Source organism: Melampsora larici-populina, assembly GCF_000204055.1.
Source record: "Melampsora larici-populina 98AG31 unplaced genomic scaffold MELLAscaffold_8, whole genome shotgun sequence".
NCBI lineage: Eukaryota > Fungi > Basidiomycota > Pucciniomycetes > Pucciniales > Melampsoraceae > Melampsora > Melampsora laricis-populina.
The window spans coordinates 377,320-399,890 of record NW_006768772.1 but is presented as its reverse complement, the minus strand read 5'-3'; the positions used below and the strand labels follow the sequence as shown (position 1 = coordinate 399,890).

The following is a 22,571-nucleotide window of genomic DNA, read 5'->3' as shown; positions in this document are numbered from 1 at the left end:
AATATCAAACTACTGCTAAAACGGTATATGGAAATTTGGGAAAAAATCCGGGACCGTTACCGGATACAACTTTGTATCCCATAATTGTTTACGAAGTAATATTGAGGAATAACTTGAACAGATGAAATGCTTAGCATGATCATCAAGATCGGAGGGGGCCTAAGTCTCCTCCACACGGGATTCACACAGGAAATGTATGTGGTTAGCAGCAGGAAACTCAAAGGATGTCATGACCGTAAGACCAAAATCATAAAGCCACACTCTTGGATTAAATTCACGCATGTAAACAGAACAACATGTTTGTTTACTCATAAGAAGCTTTGGTTGTTCTTGGTGGTGCTCAAAAAAGAATCATATTTATAGAAAGGATTGCACGTAATGAAAAACAGTCTAATTCCACCCTTGTTAGACAGTTCCACCGAGCGTATTAGGGCGGTTCAAGTCGGCGTTTTACAGCCAAATTAAGACCATCCAGATTTGTTCGGTTCCTTAAAATTATAAGTAAAATTTAAGGTTGCCGAGCCAGCTCTAGAGGTGGCTTGCGGTTTTATGTTTGTTCATTTGGCCTTATAATTTTTAGAGCTGTAAGCTGCAAGGAATAAAACATGATTGAAAAAAAAGCCCTGTTTGCTTTTTTTTGTTGGTTTGGTTCCTGGATTTCTTTTGAAAAAAGATTAATTATGTTTTTTTCTTCAGGTTGTTCCTGGCTTACCAGCTTATCTGCCCACCACCCTTGGGCTCCCCCGCGGTACTTGCAAAGGGTGTTTCAAATCTGCACATTTCCCCTTGGTTCTACATGTACATCAACCACCAACCCTCCTAACATTGCCTTTGGTTTCATCATCAATCTGACCAGTCTTCAGCACGTCCGATACCTTGAAATATCCAAATCATCTCACCAGAGGGTTAAAGCACAGGCTTCAGGGTCGGTCACGTCGGTCCCTTTCTCTTGCTTACGTACTCACTTCATGGGCATCATGTTTGGGATATGAATCCTCATAAATATCACATCTTCTCTGGCCACTTCAAAAGAAATCCAATCACTGCATCCCGTAACTACAGATCTAGGCTATTCCCCAAATAGTTTGGCACACAATCGAGTCTCATCCACCCGTTCTTTCCCATTTGGTTATTCCCTCAAGATTCCTGATTTGCCTCGATCAATTTTGCTGCTGATCTATTGTATCATCATTCAAGTTAAAGGGAAACCGTGTTCGCCGGCAAAACCTGATTTAACTCCCAATCCCTACTACCAATTTCAAAGTTTACACGTTGACCACATTTGATCTGATCTTCACGCGCCTCACCCCAGATTCATTCCCCGCTCCGGGTCCTCTCATCAAATCAATTCTACACCACCCCCCAAGTTGGAAACAGGCACACATGTCTGTCTATATATATCCCCTCAATGCCATTTGCCCACTCATTCACCCTCACAATCTAATCCCATCGATCCTGATCAACCATTGTGCTTTTTCTCAAGTTGGTAGAAGGTATTCTCTTCAAGCATGTCAATCCGGCTGTTGATTCATCCTCGGGATCAATCTTTTGATCGCACCCTTCATAACCAACCAGTCTTGATTGTGAGCTTGCTTTTCTACCAATCAGTCTGGAAATACTTCAATTACTGCACTTACTTTTTCTGACCTTCGAGTTAATTCTAAATCTGTTTCACCTATTCTTAGAATGAGTGATGTAAGTTTGAAATCAACTCTTCTGTTTACAGAAAGTATTGGTCGCGATTCAAGTAAACTAACTTCTTGATTTGTTTAGATCGAACATCGGCTTGGTCCCGTTGGACGTTCTTGGTGGGCAGGTCGATCTGGAGGTCATCTACCAAATGCAGTTTGGCGAGAAAGGTTTGGAGATCGATCAACAAGTCAGGCATCAGATCAATTACCACATTCATCTGCCCACGGTCATCGATCTGGATCAATGGGAAAATTAGAAGATAATTGAAGAAGAGCAAGCCATAGAGTTGAAGAAGATTTACATAGAAGTGAAAATCGGTTTGATGAAGCTTTATATCGTAATCAAGAAGATACAATATTAGAAGCTATGAACGAGCAAGATCAATACCTTGAATGTGGGCTTAGATAGGATAGACTGAAACGTACGATTGAAGAAGATAAAACATATGATTGAAGAAGAATGTTTTGAAAGAAGATTAGAAGCTGATCTTTTGGAAAGGGAATTGGCTATTGATCAACATGAAGTATAGTGTCAACTTGATAATGAACTTAGATTGAAACATCAACAATTGGATCAAGAGACATAAATCAGAGATCATTTAACCGATCAAACTTATGAAAATTAAACTAAAATTTTGATCGGTGATAAAACTGGTTTATATGATGTAGCAGATTTACAAAATTTATGGATTTATAATGTTGTTTTAGTTACTAGAGATAGAGCAAAAGAAGGTGGATTGATTCGTCGTAGATGGTCTCATTTGGTAAACCTTCTTTTTCTAACTTGATTTTTCGTAAAAACAATTGTTTTAACTTAAATTTTGTTTTACATTCTATCATCTTCTGAATAATTTTAGAGCTGCTATAATTGCTGGTCTTGCAATTCTTTCTCTATATCCAATTGGTGAAAGTCACTTTGATGCATACACTTCAAACGGTCATGCAATATTTCATTGAAGGTGTTTTTTTGTGGGTAAAGCTGTTGGTAGTTGTCTATTTAGTGGATGAAGTTGAAGTCTTTTCAGCATATGTCAGTTTTTTTCCCTCAAATGTTTCAATTCTTTGTTCACAATTATATTGACTCTGTACACTGATAATTTTTTTTGGTCTTCCTTATTATTAGCTTTATGGCCCTCATGATGTACCTGCACCTGAATGAAAACATGCTCACCAAAGTGTCCAAGCAGGGGAACTTGAAAAATTACCAAAGCTTGAACTGACTGTGGTTGGACAATGTTTGATTTAAGGACTCATTGATCCTCTTGACTTATCTTACATCATCCAAGCCCTGATAAGTCTACTGTTTTTTTGCTCTTAGTGCAGTGATTTGAACTTGGTATTGTCTTCATTGCCTATCACTGTTCTACAAGCTTATGGTCAATTATGAGACTCTTGGCAATCATCATCCTATTGATATCTCATGTATCACCAACAACAAATCAAATTATTGAACTTCAATCAAAGAAGAAGGTGTCACATGTGATTCATTCATCAATACATTTAAGGCCGCTAAAACACAGCCAATCAAATAGCCAAGGGGTTTGGAACACAATTAGTATATTTACTAGACGCCCAAAGGATCACACAAAGAGATAAACATGGTAGATGTAAAACAGAATTTATAGATGATGTAATTACAAATTCTTATGATTGTCATGTAACTTAACCTATCCAATTTCAGTGTTTGGTTACTTTTATTCAGATCATATGATGATAGAAATGGTGTGCATAAAGTTAGGAATGGGGATGGAAATGGGAGTGAAAATGTGGATGCCAATGCAATTAATAATAATTGAACCAAATTCAAATATTTTTTTTATGATTTTGATGAAAAAATTGTGTCACATTTCTTACTTTATTTTTTTCCTTTTCCTTTTGTTTGGTTTATTAAGAAAGATTAAAGAAATTAAATTTATAGGCTCCAAAAAAATAAATGAAGGAAGGTTGAGAGGAGTAGGTATAAAAGATTTTAAATATTTGTTGAGTCTCAGAAAAGATCTTTTTTTCTTATTCTTTTTACACAAAGTTTTTTGGATGGTTTTGAGTTTTTTGATTTTTAGACAATGGGGTTTAGAGCCCAGCACTACCACAGAAGAGCAGGAGCCAAATTTCACAAAATGTAAGCTTATCACCTGAAATAATTAAACTGTTAACAATCTGGACTCATTCAATTAAATCAATAAGTATCTTAATTCATAGAAGAAGATGAAAACAATGTTTGAACATCAGTCCAGGATTATGTAAATTGATTTTAAATAAAACTATATTGAACAGGATTGGAATTAGATCTATACCTTTAAATGAAGATCGTCAATTATAGTATGATGTTGAAAATGGTTGAGTTGATAAAATAAAAGGAAGTTTACAAGTTGGTGAAATTGGTGGGAAAAGGATATTCAATGCTATCAAACTTTTATTGTTATAAAATAGTTTAAATCATTGAAGTGAAAATGAATAGTATATTATTTCACTTTGTGAAGTTTGTTTTGATGAAAACAAATCAAGGATTATGAAATTAATGGGAAAGAGTTGGGAATTGATGGAGATGGGTTGGCAAAGATGAAATTTATGCTGCTTCCAGAAGAAGGCCTGAGTGTTGGAAATGATTAAAAAAATAAGATTGGTTTCTATGTATGATTATTGGTTTTTTTCTTTTGTGAAGTTTGGAACAGAACTTTCTGAATTTGTTATGTTGGGTTTCTTTTTAGTTTTTGAATCAAAAAGGTCTTATACATATTCTACACCTGAGTGGAAGCAGAAGAAGAAAATAAAAGGAGTGAACAAAGACCAAAGATAAAGGTCTTATTCCATGAAGTTATGAAAAAACAAAGACAAACTCCCCATTGTTATTTTTGATTGTGAATGCAAAATCCTTAAACCCAATTGGTATGTACACATTATTCTGTTTCTTCATGAAAGCTTGATTTCAGGGTTAAGGGTTTACAGTGATCTGTTTCCAGTGTCTTCTACTTTGTGTGTCAAACTTCTTGGGCTTAGTTGTGAGCTATGATGATGCATTAGGGTAGTTAGTATGTCATAAGAAATCCAACGTGTGATGTGTGCACCTGGGAATGTTTGAAAGGTTGCATGAAACGATTCCAGGATGGGAGGTGGGTGAAATAAATGCTCACAAGGAGATGGTATCAAATTGCTGATTTGCGTGGACATGATTGAATAATGCGGCGCCCGCCGCTGATCGGGCTAGTGTGATATGAATACTTGAACTCTTTGCCTTTCAATCCAACTGATTCTCTTTTTATTCTGCTGCTGTTGATCCTGGAACATTCAATTCAACCATTCAAGCCAACCCATCCCCAAATTTGTCAGTAGACATTCTTTAACATCATTTTAATCCTTTTTGCTTACTTTGGATACTTTCAGTTCGTGCACCTCGGAGTGCAAATGCGATCACCCAGTCTCTCCCAAGCTTCCGCGCGCCGTCCACGAAGAACCAAGGCCCAGATTGAAGCTGATCTTGCCTTAGCTGGACTACCTGTGGGAGCTTCAAGACCGTCTGCTGCGGCTGTGAAACGATCTCGCCTTGCAGCGAAGAAACGAGCTGAAAGAGAGGCGACTGTAACGGCCCATAAGCGTTTGACAAAAGATAGTCCTCCCTTTGAATTACTCGACTACAAGACAATTGTTGCCTATCTCGCCAAACCCAACGTCCTCAACTCGCTCTTTGGCGGCGGCAAGGCGACCAAAGTCTCTGGAATGCCCATGGGGCCAAACACTATCTTGAACTCACTTGCCAACAAAATCAATAACAACTTCAATAACGAAACAACACAACTGACATGCATCTGACCGGTCGAACTCTTCTGCTTTGCCTTCGAAGATACAAATCCAAGTATCAAACCGCCAAATCCCTCAGCAATAAAACTGGAGAAGATCTTTCGGCTAAAGACCACGAGCCAGGAATTCATACTGTTGCGGCCAAGTTGGAATCGATTTGTCCCTGCTACCCTGAAATGGACTCTCTCTTCCGTGACAAAGGTAATGTCAACCCGTTCGGCATTATGGATAGTGGTCTTGGTCCTCTCGACCCTGCTGACGCCGACAGTGATGGTGCCATCACTGACGGCCATGACCACTCTGGCAATAACTTTGGTGAGTCACCAAATCAAATCGGTTTGGTGAGTGCTGTGAACATCCTGACTGACCATGTTTGTTTCAAAACAACCAGTTTCCAAAAGGGCAAACATCAACGATACTGAAGATTACGAAGACATTTTACCAATGTCTCCTTCACCTGATTTGCCCGCAAAGACACCGGGGACTGCCTTAGACCTCAACAATCACTATTGAAGATTTCTAGACAACAACCTGTCATCCCTTCCACCCACGCCAAACGGATCACGCAGTCAAAGCCCTGTTGAACCTCACACCAACGCTACCCTACACAGCAGTGCCCCTGCCAATCTTGCTGTTGCGACAACCACCGCTCAAGCCAAGCAGGCTGCCAGTCGTTCTTCCAAAGGCAAGGCCCCTCGAAACTCCGCTGGCAAACCAGGTGACAGTCACCTAGACTCTGGTTCAGATGCCGATTTGTCTCAGGTCGAACCAGCCCCTTCCAAACGAACTGCGGCGGCAACCCTCGCGCGTCGTTGTCTTGACCCTCTGCCGTCGATCAATCCCTCAAACGTGCATGTCAAGGATCAAAAGCACGCTCTTGCTAACGCTATTCAATTAGCAAACAACGCGAAAATTGACGTGATATCCAAAGCAAACGATTGGCGTCAACGTAGTGACGAGGCCCGAATGCAAGTCGAAGAGGCTAGATTGCAAGCTGACCTCCAAGATCGCAAAATGACGCTTGAGTGGAACAAAGAGAAATACTTCCTAGATCGACAGGAGCAACGTGATTATGAGGCTAAGCGGTTAGTTCAAGAGAATCGCAAAGAGCGCAAGGCCTTTTGTGAGCGACTCGTTTTGGAAGGCAAGAGTGCCCAAGAGCTCGAGTCTTATCTGCGTCTTATATATCCTGACAAAAGTTCTGGGTAAGTTCTTTTATTTGTTTGGCGACCCCTGCCCAGGTTTGGTTTCTGATGACATTTTATACTTTATAATTTGTTGTATAGGTCTGCAATTACGCCAGCGTAAGGAGCTCTCAACGAGGCTCCCAGGTGACTTGATCGTTTGATTGTTCGATCAATCACTTGGTCAAAGATAACCTGGCACTTTTTTTTGCTCACGCTTTCAAGTTTATCAATCAAGATCGCTCCTTCCAAGAGATCTTCTTTATTTTATTATGTCTGTATCAGTATATTCCATGGTTACGAGTTGCCTGTGGATGGGTGTTTGTGCTACTTGTGTTTTCTTTCTTTGTGCCACTTGGCTTTTCTTGCTTTGTGCTCCTCAGGTTGTTTTTATTTTGTCTCTGTACCAACCATCTTGTTCTCTCTTGGGTTTATGTGCAAATGATCGATGCGCGCAGTTTTATGTCAATAACGCACACTCAAGTTAACGTTCAACGTCAGAGATACCACCAATGTCTTGCTTCTTTGCTATTTGACGAAAATTTCAAATGAGCACAGATCAGACGTCTCCTTCCTGCTTCAAGAACACATCAGACACCTCCTTCCCACTTCAAGATGAGTGTATAGGGTCTCCCCTTCGAAGGCTTTCAAACTTTTTATAGTTTTTAGAAGTTTTAATATTTATTTTGACAACACTCTCACTCGGTAAGTCGCCACCCAATAAAGGAGGTAAACAAAAGATAACATATAGAAAAATTAACAGAGACAACAAGTTGAAAAAAGAGACAAGTCCAAGGTCAACAGATACTACAGAACCGCTCAAAGACAAGATATAGAAGATACTACAGAACCGCTCAAAGACAAGATATAGAAAAATTCAAACTTGAAGTGAATCGAATTCAGGAGACAATTGGTAGTCCGCCGCTCTGCCAGTTGTAAGCAACTGCATGGTCTCTAATAGACTCGCGTTTTGCCCTGCCTCTCTCAATGAGCTCCTGTTCCGGCACTTCACCTCCATTGACCCCGTTTAAGTGAGCCACCCCAGCTTCTCCCGGCTCCGGCAAGATGAGGTTGCCTTCTTCTTTGTTCCAAACATTTCCAAGATCCGCCAACATGTTGTGCAAGATGATGCAACAACGAACCCACCGCAGAACGTGATCCATATCCTCGCGACTGTTCAGCCCCAATCGCAAACCTTGCAGAGATGCCCACCGCGATTTGAGAATACCGATGCAGTGCTCATTTCGAACGCGTGACTTTGCTACACACCAGTTAAAGTCTTTGTTTCTTTTGACTTCAGCCGCTTGGCCTTTGTAGGATGGTACAACGGTTTCAGATGGTATGTAAGCGGAATCTGCTAGAAGGTATTCACCTGGGAAAAGAAACAAATCAGTTTAATGCAAGTCAAAACACCTTGATATGAAATTAATTCCCACCTTTATCAAAGTAATTATTCGGCTGATTTGATATTTCCGTTTTAGAATACACGGTGCTGTCGCAGCACGAGCCAGGCCAGCCCGCATAGGCGTATAAGGTTATTCTTCGGTCGCAGTCACAAACGACCTGTACATTGATAGAGTATCGATGTTTGTGATCAAAAAAGACTTCGCCATCCCGACCGGGTCGCTGGAACAGAGGTATGGTTGTTCCGTCAACGAAGCCCACACATCCAGGGAAACCATCCCGTTCAAGTACTTTGGAAATGGCTTTGCGCCGATTGGAGGTTGGCCACGAGAGATAATGTGCACCTACATCCATAATAGCCGAAATGACCCGCCGACTACAATTTATGACAGAGCCTCGCCCCACTTTATAATTGCGAGCGAATCTCCCAACAGAGGCACCGTTGCCGTTACTTCCGAGTCGCTCCAGGGTGATAGCCAGTTGCTTTTCAATTGGTGGTTGTGGGTTGTTACTAGAAGAGACAAAGATCGGGTGAAATTGAATCAAGGTGAGAAGGGCTTGAAAGCATTCAGGAGTTGTCCTCATTGCCTGCCGGAAGTCGGTCCTTCGGCTTCGGAGCATATCACGCAGGTCAAACGCCGTGGGGAGAGGAATCCGTATACGGTTGTTGAGGTAACGCTTCGCGGTCACCTGGGCAAGCAGTTCGCCCCACTGGTCTTCTTTGTCAAAAAGTTCGTCGTACAAGGCGGCCAAAACAGGATCGCCAGGGAATATGATTTCACCTTCGGTGGGACAGTTGAAATTGGAGGCTATCCCAGGCGTGCAAACATCTGAGGTTGTTTGGGCGACCAGATAGAGATGGGTAATGTCACGTATAGCAGATGACCTTTCAGAGACGCGAGGCATGGTAGTATGATGATGGTAAAGCAAAAATGAAGTTCAAGATAATGTGAAGCTGATAGAAAAAGTAGTAGCGATGGATAGTAAAAAGGGGAATGAAAACTAAGCTGAATACAAAAGAAAAGTCGTAGCAACGAAATCTCACACGTGCAAGATGAAAATTAATGTTATGCCCGGCTATGGTCCCTTTGTGCATAAAGCATAATCAAGCAAAAGGCATCTAAGAAAAGAACAAGGAACCAAAATGAACTGTTGGCCCTTCTTTTATGACCCAAAAAAGAAACAATTTTGCGACCGTTCATGCAAAACCAAACAAAAATTTTAAGGATGCAGCTACCTTAAAAAAACGGATCAGGGCTCTGGTTCCGGTCGTTCGCAGTTCTTGACTTGAACCGCCCTATTAAAACTCCTGTTATAACATGACATTTCGATCACAATTTATTATCTGGCCTTGCACGTGCCCCAAAAATCACCAGTTGCGTTTGGAACCATGACACCAAACTAATTTATGGAATGGTTACATGGACTGTTGAACACTAAGCTTTGGGTTCAGCGTCTTTTTTCTTATCCTTTCGAGCCGGTCGTGGTGTTGATTTCCAAATTGCAACACCAGTACCAATTGCTTTATTCCATTGAGTTGGTGTGATGTCATCGAATTGAATATCTGCTAATTTTCAATGTAAATCGGCTGAATAATGTGACGCGGAGTTGAGGATGAACGACTTGGTGGGCGAATGTTGGATGGTGGGCACCAAGATTTTGGTTGCTTTCCTTTCGATTTTTTTCTTATGCGTTGAGGTCACCAGGCATTCACCATCGTGACAATTGTGCTGCATATTGATGAGGGATTCCACAGCCTTTCACCTAAAATCAGATTCGGTATATATAACATGATTTGTAATGTTCCATGTGACTTACCTTTATGTCACATGGAAAGACTCGTTCGGAGGTGATAAACTCTCGCATGCCATAAAAAGGGACAATTCGTCCCTTGGTGAATTTGGCGAGGATTGGTATGGATTTTGAAGAAGCCACGTTTTCTGGCTTCCAGATTGAGACAACCTGACAAATGACCCCGTCGCCTTTTATCACAACGAAGTCTTGTGCTTCAATCTTGTGCTGCGACGGCAGGGTTACGCTGTCCAGCTCTTTCAACGTGACATCCAAAGCCATCTGGGTCAGACACGCAGGAACTTGACCCTGAATCGATTTTGGGCCTGGAACATGCACAAGGAAGGATCAGGGTCAAGATTTCATGAGGTGAATAAATGACAGAACTCACCACTGTCAGTGTGTAATCCTATGCGGCCGACATTACTGTCAAGGCCCATTGACTGAGCCAATTCGGGAATTTTTGTCATGAGAGATTGAATCTCATGACCGGCGGATACTCTGGCCTGCATCTCATGATCAAAAAAAGAAGTGCCGGAGAGAAATATACGCATCATGAGGGCAGTTAGGAAGGTATTGGCAATGTCATTTCCCGGGCTTTGTTTGTTCAAATGCACCAATGCATCGCGAGTTTTCCCATTGAAAGATTCGAATTTCTCAGCTGCTACAAGACAGGGCGGTCCAAAGCGTTGGATTGAAGCCTTGAGGTGGATCAACATATGGAATTTTGGCTTGTTTACCCATTGTTCCGTCAGCTCCATGAGTTGATGGAGGAAAATATCGATGTGTGTATCGAGTTCCTTCAGATAGGTGTCGGTGTTTTTGATTTCAGTTTGAAAGACGTATGATCCCAACATGCAGAGTGCCGTCCATAGATGTCGCACCTCTGGCGTAAGATGTTCATAGATGACAAAAGGGGCCGTCTGTAGCACGGTGCGGAACTCTTTGCCTACCAGACTTTGGAAGAACTGTATCAAAGTGGTGGGCTGGATCGGTGGCATTTTCAATCCTTTGCGTTTGAAAGCGCGCCACCTGGCGGCAAGTCGATTGTACTTTTGGGCGCCGGCTTTACCTGGCTTAATTGTCTTCATCGTGTCGCGAAAAAGGTACTTCACCACCCCCAAAAGCACAACATGAAGTATCTCGATCGGGGTATCCAGATGTCCATCGAAACCTGGTGGCATGATTGACTATCAGGACCAGTGATCATTGCAGACGAAGGGAACATACGTACCATTGAGCCTCAACATTGGGTTGAATAGCCGGTCCCCCCACTCCAGAGTGAGCTGGTCACAAAGACTATCAACCTGCTGAGGTGAAAGATTATCTTGAGCAGACTGAACCAGATGGATAAAGTGATCATTCAAGGTATCTTGCTGTCCGTAGATTCGACCCAAGTCTTCCATGATCTTTTGGCTGTTACGCCTTTGAGCGGCACGCCATATTTCGCGAGTTCTCTCGCGAGTAAGATTCCAATCTCGAGTAGCCAATTTGGTCTTATTGGAATCAAATAGTTAGCATCATGAAAGCAAATAAGAGTGCGGGTAGCTCACCTTTTCTCTGTCTGGGTCCAGACCCAAAAAGTCACGCACAAAACCTTCCATTTGTTTTTCCACCTGCCTGTCCACTTGCAGTTCGCACATGCGACACGGAGTCAAGGTATTTGCTGGGTTTTTAGTGTTACAGATCTCCGCGTGCATGGGAGAGTCCCCGAGGTGACAGAGGACCACCACCATTGCACATACATCCTGTCCCAGCGTGTGATCATACGTGGTGAATCCTTGGCATCCTAGATCACTTTGACCACATTTGTTAGTGTCCAAGTTCGAACATTGATTCATGATGATAAACTTACTTTATTTTGTCAACTACCTGGTTGAACAATTTGAGGGCGGATGCACAGTTCGATTTAGCGAGGAAATCTGTGTTGTACTCTTGGTTTGACCATTCCGGGGCCAACCCTGAGAGCGTGAAATAAATACTCATATGCTTGTTGTATTTTTTGGATACATTGCCCGAGGTATCGTCTGAGTAGATTGTGAGTGGTACGTGTCGTATAATTTTACCGTTGGCTTTGATCCTCCAAGGATTTATGAATGGGATTGGCTGGACGCCTGTGGTAGTATGCTCTGTGAGAATGAAAGGCATTAGGCTCATGTGTTGACGTTGAAATTGAATTGCAAACACTCACAATACATATGATTTCTGCATGCCTCACTGAGGCGTATGCCATCATCCAGTTCAACCTCATCAAAATTTCTCCAGAACATGTTGACGTTGATTGTCAAGAGTTCAGGTGAAACAAAAGACGTCTCCGCTTCGATAAATATATTATAACCCGAAAGCGGATGTGCGACCGGTTCCACAACCGCCCTAACACATTTGGCCATGATGTCGCCTTCCTGCTGGTAGAAAAAAATCGGGACCACCAATTGGCCAGAAGTTACCTGCAAAGGCTCGTATATATAAAAGTGTTTGGTTCTAGAGGTGACCATTTGGACTCGGAGATGTCGTGGATACAACTCGCGCCACTTTTGGCACTGGGATAGGCAATTGGTAGGGCTGCTGACAGGGAGCTCCGGCATAAATACTAGATGTGGGCTGACTAATGGGTTGGCCAACTCCTAAACAAAGATTCAAATCATGGTTAGTAGGTATTCATAATTGAATAAGTTCCAACGGCTTACGCTTTCTATGATGGTCTGCACCTTCAAACCAAATAAAGGGCTGCCGGTTGGACTGTCTCTTGCGGCGATTTGGAGGCCCATTTTCCTCTTGAGGCGGTTGCTTAAATCACGTAGAGATCCCCACGCAGGCAGGTCCACCTTGCAGATTCGTAAAATCGAGCGAATGCGCTGGTATTGTAGCCGGGATAGGAGGCTTCGGGTGGAACCAATGATTAGCAATGCCACGACTTGCTGTATGATCAACCACAACCGAATATGTCAGTTCCCGAAACCAACAATCAGCATTGTTGGTATCCATTCACCTCTTTATTTGCGAATGGATACCACCCATTCAAATCCGCTGGATCCACATCAAGTATATCATCGTCTAAGGCCATCTCCTCGGGGTTCTCGTCTGCGTCTTCGGCGGGATGGTCTTCGACGGGATGGTCTTCGACGGGATGGTCACCCAGGTTGTTCATTGCTTCTAAGGCTTGACGAAGCAATTGGAAATCCAAAATGTTATCCGAGTGGTCGGAGTCCGATGATCCTTCGGAAATCCCAGTGCCGTGTAGATCTCGAAGATAAGAGAGAGGAGTGAGCGGGTGTTTGGGTGAATCAGGTGCCGGAGGGTCTTCTTGATCAATGTATTGTTGCTCTGGTGTATCATGGTCTTGGTCTTCCATGCGATCATCGTGGTTTGCTTGGATTGAACGAAGCATGACTTTGTCGGCTGCATCTCGCTCGATACGTCGCTGAACAGCGGCACGATGCGCGGCAGTTTTGATGTGGCCTCGATAATCCGCCAGCGTGCGGCTGTTGCAGGCAGAACATCGGATTTGAGGATCCGCTGGGTCTTCTGAACTGGCGTAGATGTCTTTGGGGATGGTCAGCAAAGCCGACGGGAAAGGAAACACGTGAAAAGGTTTACATGGGTCTGTGTAAGGGTGATTGGACATGGAATCCGCCATTGGATATCGTTGGGCAAGCTGATTGGTGAAGCTGAATCGAAGCCAAAATTGATATTTGGGGGATTAAAAAAATATCAACACCTGAATTTGGCTCCACAAACTGGGGTCATTGCAAATACTGCAAGTGAGAACCTTTGGTTCTGTGGAAGTGATGGCCCTGAGAGCTTTACATCATGCATTGCATGGCATTTGACACAACTTGTGTTAAAATTGTTGATGGCATCATCCAACAATCTCCCAACGATCCCTGTTATTTGATGTCGGTTAAATTGACAGGGGAAACAGCCTACGGTGGCTGCAAAGAAGGCGTAAATGCTTTGCGGAGCAATTGCGATATACGTGGAGTGACGGTCTGAAGGTCATTGGGCGCTTGGGTTAACCTGAGTTTGTGGCGGCCTACAGGCTGCCTGCTTGGCGGCCTGCAGGTCGAACGTGGCGGCCTCAAGTCGAGTCTTGATGTAGGCGGCCAAACACTCGCCAAAGGCGGTGTGCAACCGGCGCTGGTCGGTCTTGAGATGGCCCACAAATTGGGTGCCCTGGGGCGGCCTTTCGACGAGATGGCCCGCCCATGCGCCGCCTCACTTTGGCCCAAATTCGGACGCCCGACGGTTCTCAGACCCAGGCGGTCTGCTGACCTTTTTCTGATACGAGACCTACCCGTGGTGTACTGTAAGCTATATTTCTGGATAGCCCTCACCCAAGCGCATCTTTTGAGGTGCTTTGCAGCCTGAGGCGAGCACTGGTGTGCAGTATAGAGCCCAAAAACCCAAAATCGGGTTTCGACACCAACCTCTACAGGAGCATTCCTGGGTCCTTTCTCATCACCTTCTTATTCTAGAACATGAAATCCAAGATTTGATTTGAAATTCAAGTTATGAAATTGTTCGTTGGATTTGAAATCGAATGAATTCGAAATTTCTCAAGATTTCAATAATTTGAGGATAACTTCTATGTTTTGAATTCCACCGAATGATAGGATAAATAGTAGTCTCATCTTTGATTTTGATTTCTTGATCATCCATTCTCATTGCTCGATTGATATTCCTCGTCTAAAATTGTTACATATCAAGAAGTGGTTCCTGAAATTGACGTTTGGTTTAGATTGTGTTGATCAGCATTTTGGCTTTTTTGATTCGTTGATTACCTCGTTGAACTTTTAATTAAACTCATCCACATCACACTAAAACTCGTCCTTATAAACCGTTAAGCAGCTCTTTATATACTCAATACGATCAAACTAATTGACCAACAACATCATCCGAATCGAAGTTCCAAGATCAGCCCAACATGCCACACCCATTTCTCTTAATAGCCGGTGTAGTAATCTTCATCGGTACAGGAATCTTGTTAGTTAATGAGTATCAACAATTTAAAGCAGAAGAAGAATTTAACCGAATCAGATTTCAGCCGAAGCGAATTACACTCAAAAGAAATCACCGTAAACAAGAAACGGATGATGCAGAAGAAGAAGAGGAAGAAGAAATTGAAAAAAACTTATCGCCAAGTTGTTATCAAACTTTCAGAATCGATCCATTTAAAGATCATCAATCAAATCATCAAGATCCGATTCCTTTTACTTTAAGGAATCGATTTCAAACTAATCAAAATCCAAGTCAGTATCAGAAATCAAAGGTCAGCTTGAATTTGAACCTTATCGCAAGAGATCTATCTTAAATGCTAAAAACCGGTTTTTGACTCCCTGAATATATGCAACTGACATTAACTATTTTCCTAGGTCTTTCCTTTAATTGATTTCAGTGAACAGGATGAACCATTCAAATTTAATCGATCAGTTACAAATTCAAATCCATTCGAATCAAGTCAAACAGTATCAACAAAAGATCAATCAGATATACCTTTAAAAGAAATCCCAAGAAATATAAATCAAGAAAGCTCGACTTCCTCTCCAACAAGTCTGGCTCTTGCATCTCATGGGCAAGGAAATCTTTTTGATGATGAACAAGAGTTTTTACATTGGGAAGGAGGTTCTTCTCATACAGAAGAAAAATTTTCTAAACACGAAGACAGTTCATCTCATGGTGAAGAATTGCCATCGCAGGTATGTACAATTCATATTCAGCTTCCAGGCTCCTTACATTCGAAGATGATCAGCCACTAAATCTGTCTTATTTTTTGAATACACAGATTCCAGAACCTGAAATGTCGATGGAACCTGTTGAATCGAATGATTCAAACCACTCTACAAAACCGATTGAAAACGAAACCAATTCAGATCAAAGCTCTTCAAAACCCGCTCAGAGTATATCTTCTAGAATCTCTTTTGATGAACTTGGATCCAATCAAAGTGATGAATCAAGTAATTGGCTCGAAGTCGAAACTCATGATTCTACAGATGAATTTGAACTGATGTAATCATACCCTCCAACAAACCAAACTCTTCATCCGATAAGCAATAGTTTCCAGTTTTTATCATTTCATGTGATTTGACTTTCTTCTCAGTTTGTATGCCTTCCTTTCATCTCGTTGTCAACTTTCAAGTCGTCCTTTTTGGTTCAGGTACGTATTGTTATACCACCAAAATCCAGCAAATCTACATCTTGTTTTCTTTTGTTCTTATCTCTCGTTCTTTTGGGTCAGGGGTTTTGTTGTTCTGTATATGATGTATATATCTCAAAACATGTTCAAATTTGTCTGTGCTTTCAAGTTTATGTAAGTAGCGAGTGTTTATACATAGTCGATTAGATGATAAAAAGGGAATGTGAGAAAAGGCTTAATCAGTTTTGCAATTTAAACTTACGACCATTCTTGAAAGGCTTGTGCCCCCCATGAATTACAAGCCAAAAATTGGTGATCAAAACCTTCCAAAATCTCAAATTGGCTATGGTCATTGACATCACAAGATTTTACATATAGTTTTGAGGTATTGTCCACTCATTAATTAGGTCATGATGACCCAAACTTAACAAAGTCCTACTCGTTTTGAGCTGTACTGGCCAGCTCAAACGAGGGACTTACGCGTAATGTCCAAAAAATGGCGTGAGATCTGTTGGGGCTTTTCCCAAAAATCTACTAGCCTTATGAAACTTTTTTTTACCATTCTAACCTTTCCTGTACCAAAAATGAAAAATGAGCGCCTTGCTTTTGGCTACAAGCCAACACTTTCAGAACCCTGATAGCTTGATTGGTTCTGCAAACAGGCAGGAAAGTTGCTATTTCAAGTCTACACCAAAGTTCAAATTTCAGACTCGGATCAGGCAAGATTACTCAATTTTTGGCTTCAAGCTGTGAAACACTTATATAAATATCTGCACAACCACTCACACTATCAAGAAGCCAAGAGTACCAGGTTATAGAGAATTTCAAGAGGTACAATTTTTGTTTTGGGGCTAATGAAGTTTGAAAATGTCAAAAAAAGTTTCATAAGGCCAGTAGATTTTTGGGAAAAGCCCTGACAGATCTCACACCATTTTTTGGACATTACACGTAAGTCCCTTGTTTGAGCTGGCCAGTACAGCTCAAAACAAGTAGGACTTTGCTAAGTTTGATTATGACCTGACTGTTTTCTTTGCCCAGGTGCAAACTTTACAATAATGGCTGCAGGTACAAGAAAATATGCTTTGTTTTAGGTTTTCACCTGGGTGTTGTCAGGACCCTGGAGAGCGCCAAGGGAACCTACCAATGAAAAGAGGTTTTTGGATACCAAGATCCTGTGAAACCACATCTAACATTCCTTTACATGTGACATGCTCAAAAGATGTACAAAGACACAGGCTATCTGCTGGTGTACGTCTGGAAGCCACAGCGTGTCTGGTTGCCGCACAAAAGTGCAATCAAGGTTTTTTTGCCCAGAGGCTTGAGAATAATTCATACCTGGTTGGACTTTGTGTTACAACCGGATATCTCCGTAATTACATGTGCTACATAGGTGAAAGTGTATGTAATTGATAGCAAACATTACAAACAATCTCCCGTGACATGTCAAGATGTCCCAATTTGCCGTCACTCATGGGAAATTTACAAAATGTGTGGCCGGGGCCGGTATGATCCGTTCATCAGGGGTCCTGTGTTGTCCAACTTGTTGCTGCCATTTGACATACATACTTTCCCCCAAGACAATTTATCTGGAGCTCATGAAGTAGTGAGATTGCTGCATGAATCTGCCTCAACAGTAAGATTTTACGCTAATGTGTTCCATGTAGAAAAAATCTTCTAATCAAACCATTCCATTCCTAAGTTACAAGTGTTGTGTCCTAAATGACTTGTGTGTTCATGTGTAGTGTTGAATTCCATAGTTGTAATGGATTCATCATGTAGTAAGTCCTCAACTTCTTAAGACTGTCCCACCTTCCACATAGGTACCTCCCCTCTATTCTGAAAGACATCATCCTACATGTCAGCCCTGGGTACATATACATGTACCCAAAACTAACTTATAATATTGTACTTTTACTTATAAACCTTATTACATGTACATACAGCTTATAAAACACATGTAACATATAATAAAACACATACAAACATCAATTACATATGTATATACACTTAAAAAACATATGTAACATGTAATAAAATACTAATTACACCTCATAACTCAGTGTCAAGAGTTAAAATGCTTATACTACATAAAATACATAACACGTATATGTAATTATGTTATATTAATAATAATGATAATTAATAGTAATTATTAAAACCTAAACCACAGTGATGATACAATCAAATATCACTACAATTAGGTTTGGAGAGGAGGATATATAAACCCCTCCTCTCTCAGCCTTCAAGGATTTTCCCTCAAGCAATTTATTACACAAATCTTTTAAAGAACCCTTTAAAGTTCAATTGAAGTACATAATCAAAAGTCTTATAATAATAAGACTAGTGATTCACTTCAACTCTTTAAAGCAGCTTCCTGCCTAAAAGATAAAGTAATTCATCTCTTCATCCCTTGGATCCTCTACTTTCCCTAAGTAGACTACTTCAGGTTAGTGACCTCTCAAAGAACCCCAGGTTAGTCACCTTTTGAATAACTACAGGTTAGTAACCTTTATTAACTCTCAGGTTAGTGACCTTTTGAACAACTGCAGGTTAGTGACCTACATCAACTCACAGGTTAGTGACCTTTTGAATAACTACCAGTTGGTGACTATAAACAACCAGGCTAGTGACCTACACACCACTCTTTAATCTATTACCTTAAAAGATTAAAGGAGGGCTTTGGATCCAGCCTTCTCATATTATATTTCAAACCTCCTTTTAAGGAGTCAATTAACTGTAGCCTGTCTGGATTTACCCAAACAGGCCAGTTCTATCCTTCCTCCTCTTTCTTTTCTTATCATCTGATTGTAATTACATTATATTGAAATATACATATAATTATTTAAGTGTTCAAACCATCTTGACCCACCTTTAGTGAGCATTGAGCACTCTCAAAGAGTACCCAACCCTCACATTTGGGGGCCTGGTTTGGGTATTAACCTTTTCAATTGGTTGTGTGTTTTATTCATTCAACTCATCCATTTCTCAGAGGGCGGAGTACAAGCTCTCTCTGCCCCTTCCATACTTTTGTATCTATCCGTTTCCCGGAACCATGTGTTCTAGGAACGCACACGGTTTCTATATGCCCTTGTCCATATTCATCTGAAGATTCTCTTCCTAGAGCATGTTCTACCACGTATAGAATCCAACCCATCTGTACAGGTTACATCCTACTGGTTGTGGTTTGGGGGTGGTCTTGGGGGCAAGGGAAATGAGACACATGGTTCAAAGCATGTTTCTCTTGCCCTCTAGACGAGAGAACAGCTCTGAGAAGCAAGACTTCTCAACCCCGGGTGGTGGATGGGCTTTTAAAATCAGAGATCTATGTTTGAGTCTTATGAGATGTCAATGGTTGTGGATAAAGCTTAAGATGAAGTGGTGGAATAGGCAGAGAGAGAAAAGCTCTGTGTGTCCCTTCCTTCCACCCTTTGTACGGTACTCTGGTGACATGTATGCCTTACCTGTAACAGCTTGAGAGGACTATGCTTTCCCATACCCAGAGCTTTATTTGCTTTTGGGTAATGAAAGTTTGAGTACCACCGCAAGTTTTGGGAACACTATCAATACATTTACAAAGAGGCAAACATAAATAAAAAGAAGGCATAGAACTAGGTCTCAAGGAGCATCACTCTCTTGTACAACAGTATCTTGAATCATTGAATCAGTTTGTTTTTGAAAATTCATGCAAAGCTTCTTATGAAATTTCCTCTTGTGCCTTATCCTTGGTGATGTTTATGAAAGATGCCAAAAATTGAGCAAGAATTGAAGTATTTTCATCAAAAGCATTCTCATTCTCAAGGAATGTCTTCATAATTTCACTTGTCTCATCAAAGTTGTTTATCACCAAGAGGTTGATAGCTTCATTTAAGTCTTCTGTTTCTCCGAATGATTTCATTCTTGTGAATATCACAATGTCTTGAAAGAATGAGGAACATCAATAAACTGCTAGCAATTTGGAGTTTGAAGACATACTCACGAGTAGCCCAAAACTTAACAATCTCTATTCGTTGTGTTGATGTGATTGCTTGGTTTAGCTTCAACCCATAAGGTGGGTAGAGTTCTTGGACCAGGTCAAACATGTATGAATGACCACAATTGCTGTTATAATTAAATCAGTACCATTACAGGAAATGAAAAATTTAACAGTTTATCTGAAGAACTCACAAGCCACCATCCAATGAATTGATGTACTGCAATACAGTCTTTGATTGATCTCTCAATTGTGTTTCTGCCCAATGCTTGAATCCACATCCAATTTTAAGATGACAATCAGGAAAGTTTTGAAGTACTTTAATTAAAGAAGTCTGAACAAATTGAGTTTCCAAAATGTTTTTTAATCTTGGGTCTAATGTGATCCAAAATGGTAAGATTCGTTCTTTGGCAATCATGTACTTTCATGTCAACTTAAATTTTTGATTTTTGAAGATGGGATTAAGGTTTCAAACTTACTAGTCATCCAAAATTCAAACAAATCCTTTTGTTCTTCAGGTGTCCAATCATCTGTCAATTTTATTCCATAAGGTGCATGGTTTTCTTGCATGGCCACAAACTCCAAAAGTTCTCTGACAATAATTCAAATTTAGGTCATCAATTCTTTTGCTCATTTCAAGACCTAATTAGTTATCTGGCCACTCACCTTCCTGGGCTCAGTTTCTTGGTCAGCTTTATAATTTCATCCCGATAACATGCCTCTGTCTTTGCCAACTCATTGTTCCATAGTGATTTATCCTCCCAGAGGCTTGATTGTGGTATATTATCACCAAAAATATTAACCACCTCACTGATTTTGACAGACTCAGCCCAAACAACAAGCATAAAATTGATAGGCAACTTGTAAATCTTGATCATTTGAATCAAGATTTGAAATAGTGTGATCTGTTTGCAAGGATCTATTGTATCTCTCTTTGCTTCAATCTCTTCAAAAATGATTAACATCCTTTTAGCCCAGGTTTTTGGGTTAGACACCAGAAGCTTTTGTATATGTGAGATCAGCATTGGATATCTTTCTTTGTATAGGATAGCTCCATTGTCTTCACAGGTCATTTGAATATAGTTTGAAGTGAGATGATTAGTGGGATATCACTGATAGAAGACCATCTGGACGACTCACTTTTTTCCCAAAACATACTGATTGTTTCTGATGGTGATTTCAACAGTTCCATTTTGGGTCTTGCTTGCTCAACACTCTTTTTGATAGCTGACTGGTCATCTTTAGTATCAGAAACCAACAGGTTTGAAAGCCCTGGATATGTAGGGGAGATTGATGAGGTGAGTTAAATATAGATCAATGAATCTTTAACATCTCTTTACAATTTGCCACCCACTTCCTCCCATTTGATCAGAGCTACTTGAGCTTATTCCTTCCTCTATCTTTGATCTGAGGGTTTGAAACCCATGGGTTTTGTATTTGGATTCATTCAGAATACTAAACATAATGTACCAATAGAGTTTCTTCATTTAATTTTTCTTTTCAATGGATACCCCAGTGAGTGAGGTTTCTGTTATTGATAGATTGAGTCAATATACAAAGACTTTGAAAGAAAAAACGAGGGGATTACAAGTTGGATGCATTGCTGCGCAAAGTGAATATATCTTGGAAATAGACTATCTAACAATTCATTATGTATTTCATTACACATACCAATATTCTCATAGAACAAAAGCAAATCTTAAATCTACTGGACATGTTTTGAATTTTTGATTCAACCTCAATCCCTGTACCAATAAACTGAGGCTTCTTGATTTGACTGATGATATAATGCATTTTCTATCTAATGACATTGGAGGCTGGCATATATTGACTGTCCTTGAGGATAGACCCAAGGTGAAGTGAGAAGATAAAATCCAAGTCTTGTAATGTTCTAAGAAATTTTGCTAAGATTTTATTTGGCTCCACACTCCCTTCCTTGCCTTAAGCCTCCAGGGACATTCAGCATGGCAGACTCCCAGGGAATTATGTTGGTGCTTCTTGATACAAGGCTGATTTTAACCTGACCATTGACAACTTTTCCCCAGGCTTTGTGGAGACAAGATGAAGAGGGTGATTGCTCTTCTTTCATCATGAATAGATTCAAGATGCCAATTGTGGTACTTGATCTTGACAGAGCAAGACTGAGGACCATGTGGCTCCAGGTGGTTGATTCTAGAGTTTTTGGGCTTTTAACGCAGCCCGTGGAAAGAATGCAGAGCTTGCAAGAGGAAGCTTGGGCATTAAAGGGGGGATAATGTTATGAACTGGTTCTATTTCACTTGAGTGACATATTCACATTACATGTCACAAGCTCGAGAACCATCTTATAGTTGTAGATACATTGCCTGTACAGATTTTCCCTCATCCGACAATCCACATAGGAAGACTGGTAATAGATACAAATCCTCACCAGAACTCCCTTGACCCTCGTCGCCGAAAACCCCCAAGTCTGTCCATAACAGGAATATCTAACTTGAATCACAAAGCAGGAAGGGAAGGCTTTATTGACCTGAGACCCTGCAAAGGGACTCAAAACCCATGCTCAAAGGAGGCTGAACAAACTGCTTACACCCCATAGCTGGCTAGAGTGTGTGACTATTAGA

At 41.0% G+C, this 22,571-nt stretch overlaps 4 protein-coding genes across 4 annotated transcripts; 2 read left to right on the top strand and 2 right to left on the bottom strand.

Annotated features, from left to right (window-relative positions):
* Positions 1 to 1,508: 1,508 nt before the first annotated feature.
* MELLADRAFT_104042 (uncharacterized protein) lies at positions 1,509 to 1,959 on the top strand (the record flags this gene model as incomplete). Its single annotated transcript, XM_007407295.1, has 3 exons — positions 1,509 to 1,583; positions 1,609 to 1,695; positions 1,774 to 1,959. The coding sequence occupies 3 exons, from the start codon at positions 1,509 to 1,511 to the stop codon at positions 1,957 to 1,959; spliced, it is 348 nt and encodes a 115-aa protein (XP_007407357.1).
* A 7,825-nt stretch (positions 1,960 to 9,784) lies between these two features.
* MELLADRAFT_104041 (uncharacterized protein) lies at positions 9,785 to 13,681 on the bottom strand (the record flags this gene model as incomplete). The annotated part of the gene is made up of 4 exons (XM_007407045.1): positions 9,785 to 9,838; positions 9,893 to 10,036; positions 12,855 to 13,533; positions 13,584 to 13,681. 4 exons carry the CDS (start codon positions 13,679 to 13,681, stop codon positions 9,785 to 9,787), a joined length of 975 nt encoding a protein of 324 aa, XP_007407107.1.
* An 832-nt stretch (positions 13,682 to 14,513) lies between these two features.
* MELLADRAFT_71213 (uncharacterized protein) lies at positions 14,514 to 16,151 on the top strand (the record flags this gene model as incomplete). The annotated part of the gene is made up of 3 exons (XM_007407296.1): positions 14,514 to 15,134; positions 15,238 to 15,561; positions 15,648 to 16,151. 3 exons carry the CDS (start codon positions 14,790 to 14,792, stop codon positions 15,873 to 15,875), a joined length of 897 nt encoding a protein of 298 aa, XP_007407358.1.
* A 3,541-nt stretch (positions 16,152 to 19,692) lies between these two features.
* Positions 19,693 to 21,160, bottom strand: MELLADRAFT_61038 (uncharacterized protein; the record flags this gene model as incomplete). The annotated part of the gene is made up of 6 exons (XM_007407044.1): positions 19,693 to 19,913; positions 19,975 to 20,096; positions 20,163 to 20,373; positions 20,448 to 20,560; positions 20,635 to 21,028; positions 21,109 to 21,160. The coding sequence occupies 6 exons, from the start codon at positions 21,158 to 21,160 to the stop codon at positions 19,693 to 19,695; spliced, it is 1,113 nt and encodes a 370-aa protein (XP_007407106.1).
* Positions 21,161 to 22,571: the final 1,411 nt, after the last annotated feature.